Source organism: Setaria viridis, chromosome 3 (assembly GCF_005286985.2).
Source record: "Setaria viridis chromosome 3, Setaria_viridis_v4.0, whole genome shotgun sequence".
Classification (NCBI taxonomy): Eukaryota; Viridiplantae; Streptophyta; class Magnoliopsida; order Poales; family Poaceae; genus Setaria; species Setaria viridis.
This window is the reverse complement of record NC_048265.2, coordinates 36,975,489-37,000,192: the sequence shown is the minus strand read 5'-3', so window position 1 is coordinate 37,000,192 and position 24,704 is coordinate 36,975,489. Positions and strand designations below refer to the sequence as shown.

At 45.7% G+C, this 24,704-nt stretch overlaps 3 protein-coding genes across 6 annotated transcripts; 1 reads left to right on the top strand and 2 right to left on the bottom strand.

Annotated features, from left to right (window-relative positions):
- Nucleotides 1-1,740: 1,740 nt before the first annotated feature.
- On the bottom strand, nt 1,741-5,135 carry LOC117848610 (autophagy-related protein 101). 4 transcript variants are annotated; one of them, XM_034730079.2, is made up of 7 exons: nt 4,823-5,135; nt 4,669-4,705; nt 3,803-3,888; nt 2,804-2,899; nt 2,651-2,690; nt 2,285-2,438; nt 1,741-2,160 (listed from the first exon to the last, which is right to left on the bottom strand). In XM_034730079.2, the coding sequence occupies exons 1-7, from the start codon at nt 4,853-4,855 to the stop codon at nt 2,073-2,075; spliced, it is 534 nt and encodes a 177-aa protein (XP_034585970.1). In that variant the 5' UTR covers nt 4,856-5,135; the 3' UTR covers nt 1,741-2,072. The 4 variants fall into 4 exon arrangements, with proteins under 4 accessions (XP_034585970.1, XP_034585965.1, XP_034585968.1 ...); XM_034730074.2 differs by having other exon boundaries at nt 2,531-2,690; nt 4,823-5,127; XM_034730077.2 differs by having other exon boundaries at nt 1,741-2,151; nt 2,531-2,690; nt 4,823-5,126.
- Nucleotides 5,136-13,289: 8,154 nt separating this feature from the next.
- On the bottom strand, nt 13,290-14,694 carry LOC117849225 (uncharacterized; the record flags this gene model as incomplete). The annotated part of the gene is made up of 1 exon (XM_034730795.2): nt 13,290-14,694. A coding segment is annotated over one exon (1,257 nt), but the record flags the coding sequence as incomplete, so codon positions are not given.
- Nucleotides 14,695-18,445: 3,751 nt separating this feature from the next.
- On the top strand, nt 18,446-18,769 carry LOC117849226 (uncharacterized). Its single transcript, XM_034730796.1, has one exon. The coding sequence runs from the start codon at nt 18,446-18,448 to the stop codon at nt 18,767-18,769; it is 324 nt and encodes a 107-aa protein (XP_034586687.1).
- Nucleotides 18,770-24,704: the final 5,935 nt, after the last annotated feature.

Genomic DNA, 24,704 nt, shown 5'->3' with positions numbered 1-24,704 from the left:
TGGGCTGGGCTGGTCTGCGCTAGGTTGGGCCGGGTTGGATGCTATACGAAAACTCAAAACGATCTGCAATTTAAAAAGAAAATGAAGGACTACAAAGGAATTTTTATATACTTTTTTTTAGTGCACCATAATGGTTATTTCGGGATTTTTCCTATTTCTCACTTTTTTTCTCATCAAGCAACTACTTCCACATCTTTCATTTTAGGATGCTTCTTTCCCATGTCAATTTTTGTTTCTTTGCTTACCGATAATGTTGATTCAACATTTTCCAAGAAATGTTGGTGCAACATTTTTAGGGATTCAACTTTTTTATATGACAAACTTGAATAGAAAATGTTGGTTCAAACATTTTTTTGCAAGAAATGTTGATTTGGCATGCTTTTTTTACATATTTATTGAGCCAAAGATTTAGTTGATTAGTGTTTATAAATAAAATAAGTACGACATTCTTTTTTCTTGGTTGACCATTACTTAGCAAAGCAGTTTTGCACCACCAGTAGTGATCCCTACTACAAAGAGTTAAGGTTGTCCATCATGGCGAAAAGGGTTTTACTTGTCACTAGCTGTCCTTATCTAAAAAAAGAACACCAAAGTCCAAAGGGACCGATTGCCACTTCTCTTGAAGCTAGATCCAGAGTGTGAAGCAACAAAATTAGACTGACAATGAACTCCCAGATCTCACTTTCTCATGACTTTTCTAAAGAGAGCAATATACAAGTGGAACGTTCTGAGCAAGAAACGGGATGCGTCGGATGATTCGGATAGGGTGTGAAGTTCTGACGCGAGAACAAAACACAAGTCTGAAGCATGCGTCGCTTCTCACATGCTAGCAAGCAGCTACCTGTGATTCACTGTGAGCAGCGGTAGAATATTCTTCCTTTGCCATAGAAAGCTGAGGCATATTCCTTTGCTTTGCTTCAAGTCTAAGGATGTAGGTACAACCGTACAAGGCGTCGGTCTGGACTCTGGAGCATGCTGTCAGTATTTTCTTAGAGTACAAGACAGGGATATACGGCCCAGGCTACGAAAATACGTATTTGTTCTCAAGAAAAAACTAGTATCTGCCATACCAAACCGAAGTCTAGACACTGAGGAACACATATCTGATCTAAGCCGAAGTGTCCCGCAAAATCGAAGAGATACCGGCCCAGACCAGACCCATGCGTGCCCACAGATTTTGGGAGCCCTTGAAAAGCCAATTCCACCTCATCTTTCTGCATCAACGAAGCTGAAATGTGAATTCCATCTTTCATAGGGCATGGGTACGGCAACCATCATATAGCACCTCCAGATGTACTCCATCAACACTTACCATCCTCGTTTCAGAGTATCTCAGCGAAAACACTAAATCAGATCACTACATTAGTTCAACCAAAATCCACAGAACAATGTGAATTAACCATACTTGATACTGCATTGAACATCTGGTCACCACAGTCCGGAACACGCAACTTGTTCGGAATGAAAAACTAAGATTCACACATAATATTTACAAGCTAGTTCTCCTTAAGCATACACGATTATGTACACATCGCTAGTTCTCCTTAAGCATACACGATTATGTACACATCGCTAGTTCTCCTTAAGCATATAATGTGGTTAGACCATGATGGTTAGCAGAGCACCTTTGTCAAGGGCCTCAGACCCTCGGGTAGCTGGCCCTCGACTACGAAGTTCGTAGCCTCCTGCCGTGTCTTCCAGGGACGGAGGTTTTACCCCTCACGATCTGCTGGGCTTAGGTTGAAGAAGGTAGAGAGGAGTAGATTGATTTGATATTCCTTAATACCCATGTACGGGTTACAATGAATATATATGGCCGGTGGCCTGAATCTAAAATAGGAAACAGACTCCTTTAATCTAGAATCCAACTCTAACTAAAATAGAATCCAACTCTATCTTCCCTGGTTAGCCACGAGCGTCGGTTGAGCCAGCCTCGCTCCTGGCCGCGATCACCGCGCGATCTGCGCGTTCGGCGGCTCGGCGTACGTCGCGGGCCCGCTTCCTCCTAATGTAGGTGCGTCCCCACATGACAACCTTCCACACAGAATGGCGACACCGGTCTTCGTCTTCAGCTAAAGTGAGTACGGGTGCCCACTATTCAGCACTCTGCGAAAGGCGTCGGTGTTCCATCCAAACACAGAATCCGAGGAGCTGTCAACACTTCCAAGGAAAAGGGGTCACCTGGAGATCCAGATATATGTAGAGAATCTTAACAAAAATTGTTTGGGCCAGGTAAGGATAGGCGCCTTATCACAGGCCAATCAATAGCAAACATATCACTCACCTTGGGATCATGATCTCATGATTGAATATTCTGTCAGGGATGGCCGGAATGTGGTCCTTTTTCTCGTTGGCAAAGTTTATGATCTGGAATAGCACTTCGTTAAGCAATGACACCAATGCAGCACGCCTTGAGCTGGTCTCCTCCAAGACATTTCCTAGAAGCATATTGCATAAAATAGCAGTGTTATGTTCCGTATGACTGATAGCTTCATGAAGGCCATAAAAGTATAGTAGTTAACTAAATTACCTCCAATGTTTGTAAGCCCTTTAGAGCTGTTTGATTTGTTATATCTTTTTGGGCTCATGACATGCAAATTGATGAACCATTGTTCCCAATAAATACGTTCTGTTTTATTGACAAACCAACCTGGGTGTTTGTGTTTCTCGTCGAAGAAGGATAGGCATACCTGAGATATTCAGATCAAACACTCATTTAATCAGAAGGAAGATAATCTAGTTTAGCAGCAAAGAAAGTAGACTGCAGAATAATATCACAATGACTAATTGTAGAAGTTCTGACTTGGCTTTTGCGATTTGGGTGCTTCTCCACCCAAGCAGTGAACAAGTCTATCTTTTCATCAACTTCCTTTTCTAGTTCTGGTAGGCCACATTGTACCTAAACACACCGAAGCATGAAAGTAAACAGTGGCAAACAAAATGCAAATAATGTGCAATCATAACTACAAAAAAGGTTGCTATGCTACAAAACATAGCAAGATACATTTGGAAGCAAGTCTCGCGACACAATGTTGGATATTGATACAGAAAATAGATGATTGTTCAAATGTTTTACAGTGAAAACTATATATTTCTAACATACAAAACATGTACTTGCTGTCTGTGGTAATTATAAATCAGTTGTTATCCTTGCCTCTGCTGATTCCAAAAATAGTATCATACCTAAACTCTTAGTTTCACAGCTAGTAGCTACACATTAACATCAGTTAGCTCCTATTTTGATTCCAGTTAAAGTAGATCAGAGTGTTTTACTTGTTACTAGCTGTAATACTGAACAATGGTCCAAGCTCTACAGCTAACTGAAGCATTATGATGACACAATCGATTAGACTGGCCATAAGAATACTAGGAAAAAGGAGAAGCACGCATTCTTGTGTTTCGCTTTCCAGTTGTAGAATATGTGAAATGCCAATAAACACTCTAGTCACAGATTTGCGTTCCAGACATGTTCTGAATAATCCCAAGTCACATAATCTTGTAACTTACTAACTTCAGACCGCTATTATCAGATCTTTGTTTCAAAAGAAAAACTATCAGACCTTCGGAATAATTATGTCTTTGAAGAATATAGATTGAGTTCACCCTTAGGGGGAAAAATGGCTTACACTCATATATTCTGAAATAAGTAGTAGTGAAAGTGCATCTCGGAGACTTTGAAAGGTGAAAGCATTGATAAATTCGAATGGAAGTAGTAATTGAATATAATAACTTGCAGCACAACAGCACCACATGCCTTGAACAAACGAAATAAATCCAGATCTTAATGGAGGGAAATACTCACGTATGTGATCTCAAGGATTTTACAGTCAACTTCTTTGGGGCGAACAAGGCTGAGGGTTCTATGGAAGAATATGGTGTGCAAAATGCCTGCAGGACAGTCATATTTAGCACATCCATTAGCAAGTGCTATGTAGTACAAAGGAGACACAGACATACTCCTCTTTCTTATTACTAACAGCAGGCCCAAAGTTAAGGAAAAGAGATGCATCCTCTGAGAAACCTCAAGAGTTCGTCTAAGTGATGGGTGCACTTCAGAATTCTGTAGAACTATTACCGTAGCCTAAATATGAAAACTTAGTTCGTAGAACATAGGGAGACCAAGCACAGAGAAAATGTCAAGAACTCGCAATAACTAGGACTATAGCACCAATGTAAGCACGATGACTTTGAATAATATACAACAATAGTGTCATAATAGACCCAAAATGAAGAGTAAGAATCCTTATTGTGCTAGTTAATATATGCAATTCTTGATTCTTGTTGAGTTTCCACTGGCAATATGGGCCTGCTTGGTTGGGTTCCAATTTTTGCCCAACCAAAATCATGGCATGCCTATAAATTTTGGCTACCAATTGGTTCATTACCAAAAATTGGCATCCAGCATTTATTTCACCCCATGAGGGGAACCTACATGATTTCAGCCTAGTAATTCACTAGTTAATCTTCACCATTGTCCCCTTGAGATTAGTCGATTTCACAAATTACTGAACCCAAAACAACAAATAAGCATTTGAACGAATCCAGTACATTAAGGTTTCAGTGTCACGTTACTAGAGAGTCATATGTTCTGTTGAGCCAAATAAAGGAAACTTTTTTAACGAAGAAGCAGGGATTGGAAAGGAAGAGCAAACTAAAACCAGGACTCACATCGCAGCACGTCCCTAATCTCCGTCTGTTCTAGCTCCTGCGGCCCAAACAACCAGCAAACAAGAACAAAAGAAATTAGTCAAAATCAGCGAGGAGAAAGGAACCAAAAGAACCGTAGTGAAACCGAGGCAGGGGGATGGGATAAGAATCGAACCAGCTCCTTCAGCTGACAGGTCTCGCAGTTCATCCTCCGCTCGCGGTTGCAGGTCGGGGTCGGGGCAGAAGAAATTGATCCAAGCAAACTAGGGCCCCCTCGCCAACAGTAGGAACAGTCGATCCGAGGCCGGATGGATCCACGCTTCCAGCAGTTCAAGAAATTGAGGTCGGCGGAGGTGGTCGGCGGCTGCGCGAGAGGAAGTTGAGGTGGCGTGCTTCGGCGTCGAAGGAGGCTTCTTCAGTCGAGCGTTCCAGATGTGTTCGTCGGAGGTGTTTTCCTCGTCTCTTTTCTTTTTTTTCCCCCTTCACGATCAGGAGGTTGACATAAGGGGGCATAGGGACTGGGATGAAAACCGAAAACAGAGTAACGGACCCAAATAAAACCTAAATATTTTATTGGAAAGCAAATATTTGATGACTTCGATGTCATTTTAGAGATTAACATAAATTATATGGGTAACTAATCCATTCATAAATTATAATAGGTTTTAGAGATTATTATAAGCACTCGGATGTCATTTTTAATTTTTGAACTAATAAATATTGGAGCGTTTAATCTCGTCCCGAGCCGTCGTACCGGTCACTTTTTGATCCGGTACTAATGTTAGCATTAGTACCAAGCCTAAGGAATAGGCCTCGAGGGAGCCCTTTAGTACCGGGTGGGAGGTTTCCCGTCCTCTCTCTCACGCGCCGCGAGGACTTAGAATTTTTTAGACACTACCTCCCCACGCGACGTTAACTCCTCCTCCTCCTTATCCCTCCCTCCTCTTTCTCACTTCTGCCTCCTCCCTCTCTCTCTCACGTCTCCTCCTCCTCTGATCCTCTACTGCCTCCCCTCCCCTCCCCCCTCCGCTCGCCCCTCACCGGCAGTGAGGTGGCAGTGGCGGGCCGGGGTGGCCGCGATGGCGCAGGAGGGGCGCAGCGGCGGGAGCGGCGGGGCAGAGCAGGGAGCGGGGCGGAGGCGGCGACGGGGTTGAGGAGACGGAGGAAGCATCGGGACTGAGGAGATGGAGGCAGCGGAGGAGGCGGAGGGGGTGGAGGCGGAGGAGGGGCGGACGGGGTGGAGGAGGGGGAGGCGGAGGGGGAGGGGGCCGGCAGCGGGCGGAGGGAGGCGGGGCCGGTGGGGAGTTTACAGCGAGTTCAGTTGTCAGCGCACAGCGCGTTTACATGGCCAAAAACCAACAGAAAGGCCAGCACCACGGCTATCGCCAGGCTTTTACGGCACATCCGGGGAGTAACAGAAATTCATCTAACCAACTTCAGCATGCTAAAAGCAAAACCCCCCAAATCTAGGCTTTTCATTTTTCCATTGATAGATTGGACGCCGGTTCTACCTTTTCAAGCGGGTGGAGGGTGGAGGAGGAGGAGGAGGAGAAGACGGAGGGGAGGGGGGGCGGTGGGGTCGAAGATTTTTTTAATTTTTTAACACCCTCTAGTACCAGATTATTAGTACCGGTTGCACAACCGGTACTAAAGGATCGCTATTAGAGCTGTTTTTCTCTTGTAGTGTTAACTACCCTCTTCGTTCCAAATTGGAGGTCGTTTTGACTTTTCTAGATTTATAGATTTTGTTATGCATCTAAACACACGGTATGTTTAGATGTCTAGTAAAATCTATAAATTTAAAAAATTAAATCAACCTTTAATTTAGCATGGAATGAATATTTTTGTGTTTGCGGTTCACTCGAGGTTAAAACTCTTTGATACGGGCATGTGATATCCATATTACATAACCTTTTGAACTCTGTATTATAGCAAGATCAAATCATGCCCTATGCTATGTATATCTCTCGTGCATTTGGAGGATAGATAGCATAGCAATTCGATTGTGCATGGCTAAAGTGATATATAAGTGATGACACATGAGGAAAGTTACTTATACAAATGCTCCCTCCGTCCTAAATTATAGGTCAGTTTAACTTTTTAATTAATAAATTTTACTATGCACTTAGATGTACGTTATGTCTAGAAAAGACAAAACGACCTTCGTGATACATAAGTATGAAGTGGAGGCAAATCGATAATCCAACGCAGATCTAAAACATCAGTATGTCAATATGACTAGCTTAATTTGACGCTGAAATCTTTTTTGTACTGATAAGGAAACATAGTAGCATAGTTAGAGCGTCCCCAACGGGGATCTATGATGACCGCTCAACCGGAATTTCTCCATTCTCCAACATCAACATGGAGGAGAGAAGTATAGGAGAAAGAACGTATGGTAAGAGTTGAGTGAGGAGCCGGTTGCTAAGCACATAGCCTGAGACAAATGGGAACCAACACGCCTCTTATCTGCTCGCATGTGTATCAGAGTGAGAGAGGCGGTGCTCGGCGTGGGGATGGATGTTGGCGCTATGTTCTGAAAACTGTTGCACACTGCGTTGACCACCATTTTGTTGTCCAAACATCAAGCAGACCGGAGGCGGTAACTGCACGAATTTTTAGGAAATTTAGCTCGTGCACAAACTAACACAAAGCGTTAAATTCATGCCCCACGCACAGATAAACAAGGTGCATTTTCAGTGTGCTATACTAGTTCAAGTGGACGGGACCGGTCCTGAGATTTGGGAGGCCCGGGGCAAAAGTAAAACTCGGGACCCTTTCATATAAACAATATAACAAATATATATAAAATGTTACCGATTAATACTTAAATGTATCTAAAAGCAATATTTATATCAAATTATTTATACATATTACCTTAAAAGTTTCTTTTAACATTTCTCGATGCAAAATCACTTATGATAAGGATGATGTCAATCTCATCCAACAAGTTCTTCTCGATGCATAATGTTGCCAAAATCATTTAACCTCTCATGATGCATAATGTGCACCTGATGCGTTTACTGTGTTCTTAGAGTCACTTACATTGTCATCATCAACGTTGGTGTTAACATTTTCTTGGTTCATCCGCAACAACTATTGCCAACTCATTTGGGTTCGTCGAAGCGCCCGTATTCCTCGCAGGGCCTTGATAACTCTTGCCAAATTTATCTATAGCTTCTCCCTGTGATTCTATCAACTCATCCACACATCTCTTCCTTTTTCTTTTCTCGCAGCCTGATTCATATTTCCCATAATTGTTACAAATCAGTTGAGATTGAATAACTTGTGATAATGAATTAATAATTAATGATACGGAGAATTAGGAAATTTACAATCCAGTAGCGTACTTGGGTGCCGACACAGTCGAACAGGAACAGTCTGATCTCGTCCGACGCAGTCGAACAGGACAGGAACAACTTGACGGCACGACGGGGATCACGCGCGCAGGCGGCAGGAGTGCGGGCGCAGCACGCGTGCGGCGGCGGCCCTGGGCGGCGCTGCGGTACTCGAGTGCGCGCGTGTGGCGGCGGCGCTACGGGAGTGGTACTCGAGAGCAATCTACTAACAGGCGAAGGTAATCGGCAGGTCAATTCGTACCAGCCACTATATAGAGACCCACGAGAAAAAGTTTTACCAATTGGAGCAGTGTCTCGGTTATAGTCTATGTTTACTTGTTTAGCCTGGCAATCTAGGCGTTGGCCTTGGCCTTTAGGCCGGCCTAAAGGCACCTGAGTACCTAACAGAGGGCCCTGACCTGACGTCCAGCTACCTGACACCGGGGCCCCTGGGATTTAGGGGCCCAGGGCAGCCCCCCCTGCCCCCCCTCAGGGCCGGCCCTGCAAGTGGATAACCAGTCACGTTTCCATCACCTGATTATCTTCTATATTACCGCAGGTGGATAACTAGTCACTTTTCCGATCCATTGCCTATAACGGCTAATATGCAGCGCTCAAGCAAACTTTAAAGCAAAGGTCTGTTTGGATCCACCCAGCTGACCGCGTAAAGTTTAGTAAGCTAAAATTTAGCCGGGTCATTTGACCCTCAAGCTAATTGGTGTTTATTAACCATGCTACCCCTACTTTTGTTGAGTCCGATACAGACACGAAAAGATAGAGAGGTGATTTCGTCTTTAAACATGTTTTAGCTGGGTTGCAACAACTAAAGGGATTGTATATATTTTGACTTCCAGCTAAAGTTTAGCTGTTATTTAGCAGCCTTGTTTGGATCCCTAGCAGTTAAAGTTTAGCCGGTAGATCCAAATAGGACCTAAATATTATTTCATACAAAAACACAAGCATCGTGACGTGCTTCAAAGCAAGCAACGCCTAAAGAAACAAAACAGGAAGATTCAAGTAATCAAATCATGCAGGAGGGCACTTCCTTAACAATTTCAATCCAAGAGAGAAACGGGATCAAAGCACTGGGACCAAAAAGGGTTTGCGCAATAAGCTTCAAAGTTCAAATAACACTCGTTTTCCAAATGGCAGGACCAATTGTCCAAGTTTTGAAGTGAAATAGTTCTCCAAAGTCAGAAATGAATCAGGGAGATTGCTAGTTCTCCTTGTTGGAGAGATCTAGTAAATGTGAATTTTTTTTGCATTTAGTCTAGGGCAATTAATTTGCAAAATGGGGATCAGGCCGGAGTGCCTGTGGGACCGGGAGGATCCCCTAGACACAGCCAGTACCCGTCTATACCCAACCAACACAACAATTCCATCCAACGTGAACTATCATCAATGAAGAGAGAGACATAGGCCATCCTCTCATGAGGCGACGGCGCGCGTGCTCCCAGGGGCCTGATTGGTTGTCTTCTCTGGGGCTGTTTGGCAGACACGGGTTAAAATTTAGCCCCTGTCACATCGGATGTTTAGACACTAATTAGGAGTATTAAACATTGATTAATTAAAAAACTAATTGCACAACCCCTAGGCTAAATCGCGAGACGAATCTATTAAGCCTAATTAGCCCATGATTTGACAATGTGGTGCTACAGTAATCATTCGCTAATGATAGATTAATTAGGCTTAATAGATTCGTCTCGCGATTTAGCCTAGGGGTTCTACTATTAGTTTTGTAATTAGCTCATATTTAGTCATCCCAATTAGCATCCGAACATCCAACGTGACAGGGCTAAAGTTTAGCCTCTGTCTTCCAAACACCCCCTCTGCTGAGACAGGGGCAGGGTCGCATCAGAGAACCCCTGACCAGGCCATGCGCGTGCAACACCAGCTAGTTTGGTTCATGGTTCGACGGTGATTAGTTGCACAGATTATATACCAAGCGACCTCGCATGCATTCATTTTCACTGCCTGTGCACGGTTCTGAACTGGTTTTGAAATGTTTTTCTGAACGGTAATGCTACATGACTGATGTCCGAAATCTTAAAACATCCGACGGCTCGACATATGTTGCAATAGTTAAGTATCGATATTATAACTATTATTTTTGCATATTTCACAGTAAATGGTTGTATGAAACATTGTGTTCACGTTGCGGCGAGAATTTTCTATCCCAGAGTTGAATGATATAGTCATTTTTTCACATACGTTTCAATATTACAACCATATATTTTTGTTGTTGTTGTTGTGTATATTTTATTTTGATGTTGCAACAGAGCGTCCGATGAAAAAATTCCTTTTGGATATCCGAGCGCTAGCATGCAGCGCCCTATTCTGAAACTAGTGATTTTAGTAGTGCTAAACTGAGCTTTACAATTACATATGTTCTGCTTTACAATTACATATGTTCTGAACTTTTTTTATCTATTTCTTTGCGTTGATCTATTTACAATATCATGGGCTTGCTGTTTCATGTCATGCGAGACAATTTATCAGTCATGTCTCTTATGTTATTTTGCATTTCTTACGGATATGAAATTGATTTTTATGTTCACTAATGTGAAGTTGACTCGACAAGTGTAGAAAGTGTGAACCTAAACGTTGTGTATATCAAAGAAGCAATACTATGGCATACAAAGATCTTAGTTCATGCTCGAGCATGGATACACAAATACATTAAATAGTTGTAGATACTTCCTCCGTTCCAAATTACTATTCGCTTTGACTTTTCTAGATACACACTTTTTGATATGCACCTAGATATGTATTTATGTCTACATACATAGCAAAAGTGATGTATATAAAAACCAAAACGAATAGTAATTTGGAATGGAGGGAGTATCTAAATAGACAACCCATTATATAAGTCGTCGTTGTCTCTATGTGACATAGCAACTCAAATAGACATCTAACCTATTGTAACATGTTGAACATGCCCTGAGAAGCCACTAGTGTGCGCTGTTTAGGACCTGTTTGGCATGGTTCCACTCCAGAACTCCAGCAACTCCACCAAAAAATCCAGCCAAACACCTCAACTCCAAAACTCCATGGAGCAGCCAACTCCATGAAGCTGTAGTGCAAATGGAGGTGGAGTTTTGGAGCACCTCTTTTGCTGCTCCAAAACTCTCTATTTCGAACCTCCTCGTGGAGTTGGTGGGTAATTACCCACCAATGCCACTGGTTACAAAAAAAAAACATTTCATTCTGTTCCTCCCGAGCTCCCACCCGTGCCTATTTCCCCACCCCCGTCACCTGTGGCCTACCGCCTCCCCGCCGCCCGTTGCCGCCCCGCTTGCTGCCTCCCCGCCGCCCGTCGCCGCCCCGCCCCCGTCGCTACCGTCGCCGAGCCCCGCCTGTCGTCGAGGCCCGCCCGTCGCCGCCCCGCCCCTGTCGCCGCTGCCACCGGCCCCGTGGCCGCCTCCCCGCTGCCCGTCGCCGCCCCGCCCCCGTCGTCGCCGACCTCGTGGCCGCCTCCCCACCACCCGTCGCCGCCCCGCCCCGTCGCCCGTCGCCGCCCCGCCCCCGTCACCGCCGAGCCCTGCCGCTCGTCGCCGAGCTCCGCCCCCGTCGCCGCCGAGCCCCGCCGCCCGTCGCCGCCTGGCCCCGTGGCCGCCCAGCCCACCGCTGGCCGGCCCCGTGGCCGCCCAGCCCTGCCGCCCAAGCCCCGCCGGCTGACCCCGTCACCGCCTAGCCTGCTACCCAAGCCCCGCAACAATGGCAGGAGAAGAAGAACCTGGACAACACTGAGCAAAACGTGGCAGGAGAAGAAGATGGGATAGAGAGGATGACAAGTGGGGCCTGAATTGGGGGCAACAATGGCAATCCACACTGAAATCGATCTTTTTTGGAGTTGAGAGTACCCATCTAGCCAAACACCCCATTTTTGTTCTGGAGTTCTAGAGTGGAGCTAGCTATACTTGAAGTTGTGGAGTGGAGCAGCTCTACTCGGAGTTGGAGCCATGCCAAACAGGATTTTAATAAAGATACCAGATCCGGCTGTCAGGAAACAGATTGTGGTTTACACTTTAGAAGGTGGTTACCTGACATCTTGCGAGATTAACAGGATGACATACATAAAAGGCACATGCTTCTTCTTAACTAACGACACATATGGTTCGAACTTCGAAGAAAATTGGAAATTGAAAAGGAATTCTCTCTCTGAAATCCATGTGCAAAGTGGCTCGAGAGATAGTGCTTAATATCTCTCTTCCTCACATATGGAAGGGCATAACTACCAGTGATATAAAGAAAATTATGTGGTTCCTTGATCAAGGAGTTTTGTTGACAAAGGATACCATGATAAAAACGAAAACAAGGAGTATGACTACTTGTTATTTTTGCGATCGGAATGAAAATGCTCAACACCTCTCTGGGTGTGTAGTGGCTACTGGCTAACAAACTTAAGAGAGCTCTTTCGACGCCAAAGACAATATGTGAAGTTTCCTATACCTTTATTTCGATCATCAGTACAAGAGCACACACTTTATCACCATGTACTGATATTCAGGGAAACCACAGCTGATAATACAGATTAGATAAACTTATTCAATAACACTACTGGAGATAAGGAACTCATTCAATGCTAGTACACCTGAAGCTCCTAAGTGCTAAATGGTCACCGTAAAATGACTTGGATTTCAAATAAATCGACCTAAAACACCTCAACACATATCTTGCAGGCCACTTATTTTACTGATGTCAAACACCGTTTTTTCAAGCGGATCATCGTCAAGAATTCTCCTTTGAGAAATAGAATAAAATCCAAGTTTAACCTTTTGTCAGATCCACTGTGCCGTTCTCATGACATACAAGGTGGTGGTGGAATAAAAACTTTTGCAAAAAAAAATTGCTTGTGCAGCAGGGCTGGTATACTTGAGTTTAGCAGAGGATCTGACTGATCTATATGCAAGGTACAGCTGCAAGATAAAGCAAGTCATCTTAATCCTAACAGTAGCAGGATTGTATCATCTGCCAAGGACACACCGTGAAGCATACACTCCACTGATGCGGGATTTCAGTTTTCTTCTGGTCCCTCAGACATGATAGGATTTTGGGGTTGATTTGAAAAGTAGAATGTGACCAGAAGGGTGGCTAAATGAAGCTCAATATTGATGTTCCATATAATCCTGGAGTTAAGCTTCTCGAAATCTTGTACCTTCTTCAGCTTCATTTGTCATACAAGCAAAAGCAACTCCAGGGCCTAGTGCTCTTATGAGCGTTTGAGAAGCTATGTAACAGCTCCAATATGCAGAGTGAACTGGCATAACTGATATACTCAAAGATACATGAATGAACAGTCACTTCTAAAATATACCTTGGTATACTGATATTATTAAAAAAATCAAACAGGACTACATCGATATAAACAAAGCAAAAACAAAGTGTACCGGTTCTAGTTTCCCTCTTCCTCCTAAGTTTATTATTCCACAGTTGACAAAAATCTCTGGCATCAAGGGCTCGCATCACTGCCTGCCAAAGATGGAGGCCAGGCCATGATGTAGGGAAAGAAACTGTAGTCAAATGTCCTATGAAAGAGCTTCTCCAGCTTCCTTGTTTCCAGGCAGAAGGATAGGAACCAACAAGGTAAATGAGGATCTCCGCATATGAAAGGCGACAAATACACAATGCTGTCCATAACTGCCCACACCATGAGTTTGAGCTCATCATCATCATCCCGTGTGCCCTCGGTAGCCCGAAGAATCTCTTCCTGAAGCGGGAACCCATCATGTATTACCCACTTCTCAACACCATCAGTGTCTACTCTCCGGACCAAAATGAACAGTATGAATCCCAATGTGAAGACCATGCAGAGCTTCCCATCCTTGGTCTCTCCAATGGCGTAGAGGTGGCCTTGCACCTTCATGAAATCCGGCAGATCCATGAAGGAGAATTGAAGCGTCGCGGTGTCCAGCACCACCATCATGTAGGCCTCTCTCGCGTGTGCCCAGTACAGGTTCCCGTTCGCCAGCCTGCCCTTGAGAAGCCAGTGCTTCTTGCCCGACGGCTGTGCCGGCGCGGCCACCGACCAGGGGAGGATCTGCCACTCCCTGGTCCCCGATGAATAGACGACCGCATGCACCCGCGACTTGTCGTGGCACAAGCAGATCACGCGGAAGGAGCCTGGGGTCTCGTCGGATAGGAGCAAGAAGAAATCCAGGCGGTTGAACTTGCCGCGGCGGCCTTTGGAGATCTCGTCGGGCGGCGTGGGGTGGAGATGCAGGGCCCGCGTGAGGGGGTTGTAGGCGGCGATCTGCCCGGTGTCGCTGTTGAGGAGTAGGAGGCATCCGCCGTGGCAATCCACGATCGTCCATCCGGGATCGGCGTCTTCGTGGTAGGGTAGGTGGGTGAGGAAGACGTCGGCGCCGCGGACGGCGGCGGCGAGGTCCGGGTCGGAGCGGCGGCGGATGGGCGAGAAGGAGGGGACGTCGTAGCCGTAGGTTTCGAAGAAGAATCCGACGAGAGGGTGCGGGTGGAGCGCGCGGAAGCGGCGGCGGAAGGCCGGGGACGAGCGGATGGCGGCGAGGAAGGCGCGGCAGGAGAGCGCGGCGCGGACGAGGGAAGGGAGCGAGGGGAGGCGGAGGAAGATGTCGAGGAGGAGGTCGTCGCTGAGGGTGTGGATAGTGGTGCCGGTGGACGCTTGGGATTTCGCCGTCGGCGCCGCCGCGGTGGTTGTTGGGGGGAGGCCATGGCAATTGCAGATAACACAGTGACGAAAGGAAGAATGGCGTCAGGGCGTGGCGTTTTCAGCGATTTGGGACGGGCCGCTTGGTGGGCTGGGCCGATTTAGACGTGTTGGGTAATTCCAGTTTTTCTTAAAAATATATAATTTTATAATAATTTACTCGAGTGTTTCTCGCTCAGGGAGAACTCATCTCCTTTTTTCCCTCCTCTGCCCGAGAAACTTTATAATAATATACCAACTCAACCAGCCCAATAAATCGATTGACAATCTGCAACACATACGGGGTTCACTGACTGGATTATCCGTCAAAACAGGCGTATAAGAGCAACTTCAAAAAATTACTAATCTTACCTCAATACCTTCTTTAGGAAAAAACTTCTTTAGAAAAAAAGAACTCCAATAGTCCACCTAAAAACCCCTTAAAAGATAACACCCCTCGCCCTCAGGATGGCGGGTTTTCCCCAATTCCTCCCAATCGTGTTTTTTACCGGGCCTTCTCCGTGTTGACCATACATCCTCAGGCCCACCAGAAGGTCTGTACGGACCCACTTAAGGGGACGTACTCGAGACGTATCAGAATATGAAGACTACGTTACATGACAACGTAAACTACATGGAACTCCTGAGGGACTAGTCGGAATACAAGGAAACTACTCTGCCGAGTTAGAGTAGGACTCTATAGTCTTGTCCGACTAATACTCGTGTACCAAAGACTACCCTATAACGCTGCTCCCCCGATATATAAGGGCGGGTAGGGACCCCCTCAAAACAAGTTCAATCGAATACCAGCATAAAACACACAGGACGTAGGGTATTACGCGATCTAGTGGTCCGAACCTGTCTAAATCGTGTCCCTGCGTCACCATCGACTCCTTGAATTCGACGACACCCACCAACCAAAACACTATCTCGGGTACTCCCTTGATAGGTTGCCAGGTTAAAACACCGACAGCTGGCACGCTAGGTAGGGGAAGTCGCCGAAATTCTCTGCGCGAGATCAATGGCTCCAATCATCATTAAGCCTGCGTTCGTGTTCGAAGCGGGTGCAACGTTCATTTTCAGCTCCTGGCTCTGCATCGCTAACGACCTTTGAGGTTTCCAACACCGCATCATTGAAGAACCGAAGAAGAAATATCTCGGCGGAAACTCTCGTCGACATGAGGTGGAAGATTTTGTCGAAAATTTTGAATTTTTCAATCTGAACAACACCGAGTTCGAGCACAACTTGGACTCAACCACAACTCGGACTAGTCCACGCGAGCAGGCAGTTCAGCCATCGTGTGGATCGGATACAACTCCAAGCCAATTTGCGTTCAGACTCCGAAATGCGGTCACGTTTCATCAAAAAGCCCTATCCAAAATCCAATCCGGATTAAAACCAATTGAGGACCACGACTGCGACTCGGATTCTCTCGAAGAACTCCCTTTATCAGGTCCATAGCAGGGCGTGGTAATCACTTCAACACCAGAAGGCAGATTCGTTTACTGGCCAAGCATGAAGCCATCCTTCCTTGCCCAAGATAACGAGTCACATCTCATCGCACACTTAGATATCCTCCCATATCAAGAGGGTACTCCACTTTCACCAATCCGTGAAGAAGATGGCTCCACTGAAGTCATCACATCCAGCTCTGGAAGCTACTCTCCGGATAGAGAACTCTTTGTTGTTGTTTCGCCAGCTGATGGAACAGGAACCAGCAATCAATGCCAAAGAACTCCTCGTCAGGAACGTCAAATTGAAGAAGTCTCCCAAGATGAATTATTAGTCAACACCCCGAAGGGCGAAACTAGCTGCCAGAGAACTTAAAGAAGAGCAAGAAACACTCAAAGAGCGGAACGTCGTCGACTTCTAGCTGCAAGACTTGCCATCGTAAACCTTGACAGAGCATTCGAAGCAGTACAAACACGAGAACACAACACGCCACTTGCCACTATTGCCTCTATTGACCTTATCGCCCGGTCAATGCCTCCAAACAAATACAGCGATCTCCTGTCATACTTGGCAGAACACGCATACAAACTCTTTGACAAGGAAACACCAATCCCATCTGTGCCTCGTAACCCAAGTCACCATGATGATAGAGATCATGGAAGACATTCAAACCAACCACATGAAGAACCAAGACAACATAGGGGCGTACTCGAATCTCCAAGATGAAATAGAGATGCAGCCGAAGGTAGTCGTACAGCCTCCGCGGAAGTCCACGTCACTGTAGAGCTAATCCAGAACCCTCGCACATTAGTGATCTTCGAGAAATATTAAATCACAATCGTGATGCTCGAGATATAATCAACAACCGCCGTCGTGAACGTGAAGCTGAGGGTGATGACAATGACCACTTCCCCGCTTTCACAAGACGAATCATGAAGACTACTCTTCCAGAGAAATTCAAACCAATCGGTATCACTAAGTATGATGGCAAACAAGATCCAGTTCAGTGGCTCCGCTGCTACGCATTAGCAGTCCAAGCTGCAGGTGGAAGTGATGATACAAAGGTCATCCACTTTCCCGTATGCATGGAACCAGCGCCACTAACTTGGCTCGAATCTTTGAAGCCTAACTCATCGACTCATGGTCTGATCTAAAGAAAGCTTTTACCAGCAACTATGCCGGAGCTGTGCAGCGCCCTAGCAACAGAATTGACTTGGCCCAGGTTAAGCAGCAAAAGGATGAATCTCTACGTAGCTACCTACGCTGTTTTTTCGATAAAAAGGCTACATTTGTTGAGATTTCAGAAGCAGACGTGATAGAATGTTTTCAAAATGGCCTTTGGGACCGACGCATGTTCCAAGACTTTGGCAGACGCCGCCCAACGGATGTCAAAGAACTCAAAATCATGGCTCAGTCATGGGTAGACGAAGAAGATAAGGAACGAGAAAGGTTCGACTCACATCGTAACCACGGACGTGACAACAATAACCAAGGTAATAACCAAGAACAAGACAAAAACTGCAATGGTGATCACCGAAACAACTACTCAGGCAATCAGAATCGCAAGAGCAAACCAGACAATACCGTCGTAGCAATGTCAAACTCAAGCAAGAAAGGACCAAACAAACGCAATGATGGCCCTTCATTCAATGAACTACTCAAGAAACAATGTCCATGGCACCCACACAACAAGCACACTGCAATTGATTGCTACAGCCTTCGCAGAGTTATGCAAGAGTTGCCAGAACTTCCCGCCAACAACAATAACAATAACGACAATAAGGACAAAGGCAAGGGCAAGATGGATGACATTGAAGACGGCGAAAACAAGTTTCAAACAATGTCTAAGACTGTCAACACCATTTTTGCAGAATTCTAGGCACTACCTCCAAGCGATCCAACAAATTAGTATTCAGAGAAATCATGGCTATCGAACTAGCCACCCCTACACCTCTCAAATGGTCTGAGGTACCCATTACCTTCAGGAGAAAGAGTCAATGGACCAACTTTTTAGAACTAGGGCATTTTCCTCTGGTACTAGACCCAGTTGTCGCAGGCTCAAGACTAACCAAAGTACTCATCGACGGCAGCAGTGGACTCAATGTCATTTTCGCCAAAACTCTAAGCAAGATGGGCCTCGACATCACTGAAATGCTTACCCCAACGGATTCTCCATTTTATGGGATTGTCCCAGGCAACGCAGCTATCCCACTAGGACAAGTTGTCTTACCTATCACTTTCAGCACCAAAGAGCATTACCGCACAGAGTACATCAAGTTCGAGGTGGCTGACTTCGAGACTTCTTACCATGCCATCCTCGGAAGACTAGCCCTGGCCAAGTTCATGGCCATCCCACACTACGTGTACTTGCTACTGAAGATGCCTGGACCGAAAAGAGAACTATCTCTTTGTGGAGACCTGCGGCGATCCTATGAATGCGACATGGAAGCTGTTGAGATAGCCGCGACTACTCAAGTTCCTAGCTCCATGCAACAGGTGTTCACCATGTCAAAGAAGCTTACCCCGGCAGAACTTGAAATTCCAGAGAACAAGTCGGGAGCTAGTAAAGTCAAGCCAGCAAATGACAAGGATTTCAAAACAATTGACCTCGAGACTGGCGACTCATCCAAAACAGCCCTGATCGGATCAGGGTTCGATCCTAAATAGGAAAGCGCACTCGTCGGTTTCCTTTGGGCAAACCAAGACATCTTCGCGTGGAAACCGACCGACATGCGAGGTGTGCCCAAGGAACTGATCGAGCACTCAGTCAATGTCGATACTAAAGCTACTCCAAAAAGACAGCGACTACGAAGATTCGCTCAAGATAGAAGAGACGCAATTAAGAAATAGCTAGCCAAATTACTCGTGGCAGGCTTCATAAAGGAAGTTTTTCACCCTGATTGGCTAGCCAACCTAGTTTTAGTTCTAAAGAAGAACAATAACGAGTGAAGAATGTGTGTCGACTACACAGACCTCAACAAACATTGCCCCAAAGATCCCTTTGGGCTTCCCAGAATTGACCAAGTAGTCGAATCCACAATTGGATGCGCTCTACTCTATTTCCTCGATTGCTACTCGGGATATCACCAGATAGCACTTAAGGAAGAAGATCAACCCAAGACCGCATTCATCACCCTTTTTGGAGCATTCTGCTACAAGACAATGTCTTTTGGGCTTAAGAACGCATGTGCGACTTATCAACAACACAATTCAAATGTGCTTTAAGAAACAACTACACCACAACGTAGAAACCTACGTGGATTATGTAGTAGTCAAAACCAGAAATCCAAATGATCTGATCGCAGACTTAGTAGAAACTTTTCACAAGCCTGTGAGCATTCCGATGGAAACTCAATCCTACCAAATGCGTTTTCGGCGTACCATCAGGGAAACTACTCGGGTTCATCATCAGCCATCGAAGCATCGAAGCAAATCCTGAGAAAATCTTTGCCATTACTAATATGCAAGCCCCATCCGGCGTAAAAGATGTGCAGAAGCTCACAGGCTGCATGGCGGTCCTAAACAGATTCATATCAAGACTTGGAGAACGGGGTCTACCTTTCTTCAAATTACTCAAGCAACAAGACAAGTTTCAATGGACACAGGAAGGGGATAAGGCTCTATTACAGTTGAAAGATTTTCTATCAAAGCCACCGATCCTCACAGCTCCATCACCAAATGAATACTTGCTCTTGTACATCGCTGCAACCACTCATGTTGTTAGCACAGTAGTAGTAGTCGAACGGTCTGAGCTAGGCCACGTCTACAAAGTCAGAGACTAGTATACTTTGTCAGTGAAGTACTCTCAGACTCCAAGACACAGTACCCACCGGTCCAGAAGCTATTCTACGCTATACTACTCAGTTCATGGAAACTGCGATATTATTTCTAGGAACACAACATATCCATCATCACTGACTTTCCGCTCGGTGAAATCCTCCACAATCGGGATGCCACGAGAAGAATATCAAAATGGGCAGTGGAACTCCGATCATTATCCTTGGATTTCAAACCCAGAACAACAATCAAGTCCCAAGCTCTAGTCGATTTCATGGCAGAGTGAAGGGAAAATCAATTGCCTACACCGGCAGGACGCCCAGAACATTGGGTCATGTACTTCAATGGATCTCTTAAGCTTGAAGGAGCCGGTGCGGGAGTACTGTTAATATTCCCAAAAGGTGAACAACTCAAGTATGTTCTTCAAATCTTTTGGGAAGCATCAAATAACGAAGCCAAGTACGAAGCACTTCTACAAGGTCTTCATCTAGCAATCTCTGGTATCAAAAGATTACTAGTCTACGGTGATTCATTAGTAGTCATCAATCAAGTCAATGATGAGTGGGACCGCAACAAGGAAAATTTGGACGCATACTGTAGGGAAGTCCGCAAACTAGAGAACAAGTTCTCAGGCCTCGAGTTTCACCATGTGGTCCGCGACAACAATGTTGCTGCCAACGTTCTATCCAAAATGGGTTCAACACGCATGGAAGTCCCAGCAGACATCTTTGTTCACGAACTTCGCAAACCATCCATAACAAAACAAATAAATCCAGCAACCACCAATAAGGGTCCACCAGAACTTGACCGAGAAATCATGATGATCGAGGTAGACTGGAGGACTCCCTTCATCGACTACATTAAAGAGCACAAGCTACCTTCCGACAAGACACAGGCAGAACGAGTCTCACGACGAGGAAAAAGCTACATTCTAGTTGGAGACAAACTCTACAGAAGAGGAGCGTCATCGGGAGTACTTATGAAGTGCGTCACTCGCGAAGATGACTAGGATATCTTGGAGGAAATACATAAAGGAATCTGCGGGAATCACGCATCCTCAAGAACAATAGTAGGCAAAGCTTTCAGAGTAGGATTTTATTGGCCAACTGCACTGGTGGATGCAGTGGTACTAGTTCACAGATGTCAAGGCTGCTAGTTTTTTGCCAAACAACAACATGTCCCTACCTGCAAACTCATCACCATACCTCCAATATGGCCTTTCGCATGCTGGGGGCTCAACATGATTGGTTCACTCCCAACAGCCCTAGGAGGATTCAATCGAGTACTCGTCGCCATTGATAAGTTCACCAAATGGATCGAAGTGAAACCAGTCACCTGCTCCAAGGCTGACAGGGTTCTTGACTTCCTATATGAAATAGTTCACCGCTATGGTTTTTCAAACAGGATTATCACAGACATGGGCTCAAATTTCAACAATCACGAATTTTTGGAGTACTGCTTAAATAGCGAAATCGACGTTCCTTATGTCTCTGTTGCTCACCCAAGAGCCAACGGCCAGGGTGAGCGTGCCAACGGCATGTTACTTGAAGTTCTCAAGAAAAGGCTGTATGGCATTGGTAACATCAAAGGAGGCAAGTAGCTTAAAAAACTACCCAATGTTCTCTGGGGGCTACGTACTCAATCGTGCAAGCCTACTGGGAAGTTGTGTTGGGATACGAGGTAGGCTACACTAGCGCAAATTAAAATTTTCTACCACGTAAACCAGGAAAACTGCCGTATAAGGATCACGAGATTACCACTCGACGCACTGATGCAGAAGATGTAGATTCGCGTCGATGCAGCGAAGTCGATCAGCGTAGTCGAACGTAGTCGATGACGTTGATGTCCAGCAGCTCCTCAGCAGCTTGTCCACATGCACAAAGATCGCCCTCGTGCCGCGGCTCGTCGTCGGCTCGTTGTGGCTCGTCGGCGACTTGTCGGCGGCTTGTCGGCGGCTCGCCGTAGTTCGTCGGTGGCTTGTCCAAGTGCTGCAGGCGCAACACCTCCAAGGTATCCACACGTGCAGGGAGGAAGCGTCGCAAGCCGGATTGCTAGATGCGCGAGTTGCAACAGGCGAGGGCGTGGGAGGCGCGGCAGATGTGTTTCGCCAAAAAGATATCAACCCTAGGGCGCCCCCACCCCTCTATTTATAGAGGTTCCTGATGGGCCTCTGGGTCTGAGGCCCATTAGTACTTCTAAACCTAATCCAACTCGGATCACATTCGAATTGGGCTTCCAGCCCCTTAAGTGTGTGACCCTATGGGTTCGGATATGTATAGACATGGCCCGAGTACTCCTACTCGGCCCAATAGTCGGTAGCGGCCTCTAGCAAGACGTGCCAACTCCCATACGCACACGAAGATCATATCAGGCGAACCGTCACAATATTATGTACATGCTATTCCCTTTGCCTCACGATATTTGGTCTAGCTCCAAGCTGACCGCTCTTTCTCGATCCTGTGATTCGGAATCCCTTTGTAGGTTAACTCTTAACCGTACGTGGCATGGCCATGCATTTTCCGATCTGATCACTCAAGGGGCCTAGAGATATCACTCTCAATCAGAGAGGGACAAATCCCATCTTGATTGACCATGTCTCACAGCATGCTTCCTGACAAACCCGAAAGCTACCTTTATAACTACCCTGTTACGGTGTAGCGTTTGATAGCCCCTAAGTAAGTCGATCCACATCTTGAGTACATGCGACAATCTCAGGTCTAAGGACAAAGCGTACATGTTGTGTAAAGAGAGAACTACTTCTCGTGTTGGGTCAGTCCTAGCACATGTCTCCACATGTGCCCACATTATTAGTTTAACATCTCCATGTTCATGACTTGTGAAACATAGTCATCAACTAATACATGTGCTAGTCTAATATTCATGTGTGTCCTCACATGAACTCCGACTAGGGACAACTTTAGAATAACCATACAAGTAAAGAGTTTCACAAACAATTCACATAATTTCAAATCAATTCAAGTAGCCTTTAATAGATATTCAATGAACAATATACAAATCATGGATACAAATGGAATATTATCATCTCTATGATTGCCTCTAGGGCGTACCTCCAACAAGTTGCCCTACTTTCTTGTCTATGGGTCAGAAGCCATACTCCCTGCTGACGTCATGTGGAAATCCTCTACGGTCGAGCAATACGACGAAGGGGAAGTAGAGGAAACAAGACACTTAGACCTCGACAGCTTGGAAGAATCACGCTGTGCAGTACTCGTACAGTCATCAAGATACCTTGAAGGACTACGCCATTACCATGATTGCAACATCAAAGAACATTCTTTCAACATTGGCGACATGGTTCTCAAGCGCATTCAAGACACAACGGGGTTACACAAACTCAACTCACCATGGGAGGGGCCTTACATCGTGTCCAAAGTCACATGACCAGGATCGTACATGCTACAACAACTCTCCAGCAAAGAAGTCGCAAACTCCTGAAACATTGAGCACCTATGTCACTACTACCCATAGTCTGCAGACTAAGCAGCACTGTACTCTGGCCACCGGCCTCAATCTCTCATTTTTGATTAATAAATTTCATATCGACAACTACCGACTACTCAGCGGCTCGCAAAGGTGAGCCAGCTGCAACTTGAGCTACTCAGCTCTACGAGCCTCTATGCTCTGACTTCGACTTGTTTTCAACAAGTCTAGCGGCTCGCAAAGGTGAGTCAGGTGCAACTTGAGCTACTTAGCTCTACGAGCCTCTGCGCTCTGACTTCAACTTGTTTTCAAGAAGTCTAACGGCTCACAAAGGCGAGTTAGCTGCAACTTGGGCTACTCAGCTCTACGAGCCTCTGTGCTTTGACTTTGACTTGTTTTCAACAAGTCTAGCGGCTCGCAAAGGCGAGTCAGCTACAACTTGAGCTACTCAGCTCTACGAGCCTCTGCGCTCTGACTTCGACTTGTTTCAACAAGTCTAACAGCTTGCAAAGGCGAGTCAACTGCAACTTGGGCTACTCAGCTCTACAAGCCTCTGCGCTCTGACTTCGACTTGTTTTCAACAAATCTAGTGGCTCGCAAAGGCGAGTCAGCTGCAACTTGAGCTACTCAGCTCTACGAAGTTCTGCGCTCTGACTTCGACTTGTTTCAACAAGTCTAACGGCTCGCAAAGGCGAGTCGGCTGCAACTTGAGCTACTCAGCTCTACGAGCCTCTGCGCTTTGACTTTGACTTGTTTCAACAAGTCTAACGGCTCACAAAGGCGAGTCAGCTACAACTTGAGCTATTCAGCTCTACGAGCCCTAGCGCTCTACTTTTGACTTGTCAAACACAAGTCTATACAAGTTCTCTACAACTCATACAATATCTTATAGCTGCAACTTGGACTTTTTTTTGGCTAACAAGCCTGCATGAACTACTCAGTTCCATAGGCATCAGTTTGTCACAACAGACAGATAAAGAGTACACAAAACTACTCATCTCATTTCTTTTATGAACTTTCATATTAACAAAATTTTGTAGGATTACAACAGATAACTCTACTCTAAGAGGTTGGAGTGTTCAGAGTACAACATAAGTGCACAACAACGACTGCAAGCAACTGCCTACTAGCAGTTATAACAGAAGTCCCAGGCTTTTATTATATCATAAGGATACACTTGAGCCTGGTGACTACTCGCAGTTCAGGAGGAAGAACCACCAAGAGGCAGGGAATGCACGTAAGGAAGCTGGGCTCTAGGCAGTTGTACCCTTCTCCTCCCCTCGGCGGTGGCATATACGGAGACTGGGGCTCCAGCACTCCAGTTCCATTGCCCTCCATCAACACCCTCTCCCTCCTACAAGTACTCGGAGCTGGACTTCAAGAA

Coding starts and splice junctions, on each gene's coding strand:
- LOC117848610 (XM_034730074.2), bottom strand. CDS start 4,855: ATGAACTGCGAGACCTGTCAGCTGAAGGAGCTG. Junction 3,889..4,668: donor GATTAGGGACGTGCTGCGAT/GTGAGTCCTGGT, acceptor ACTGTCCTGCAG/GCATTTTGCACACCATATTC. Junction 2,439..2,530: donor AGGGCTTACAAACATTGGAG/GTAATTTAGTTA, acceptor ATATGCTTCTAG/GAAATGTCTTGGAGGAGACC.
- LOC117849226 (XM_034730796.1), top strand. CDS start 18,446: ATGGCCATCCCACACTACGTGTACTTGCTACTGAAGATGCCTGGACCG.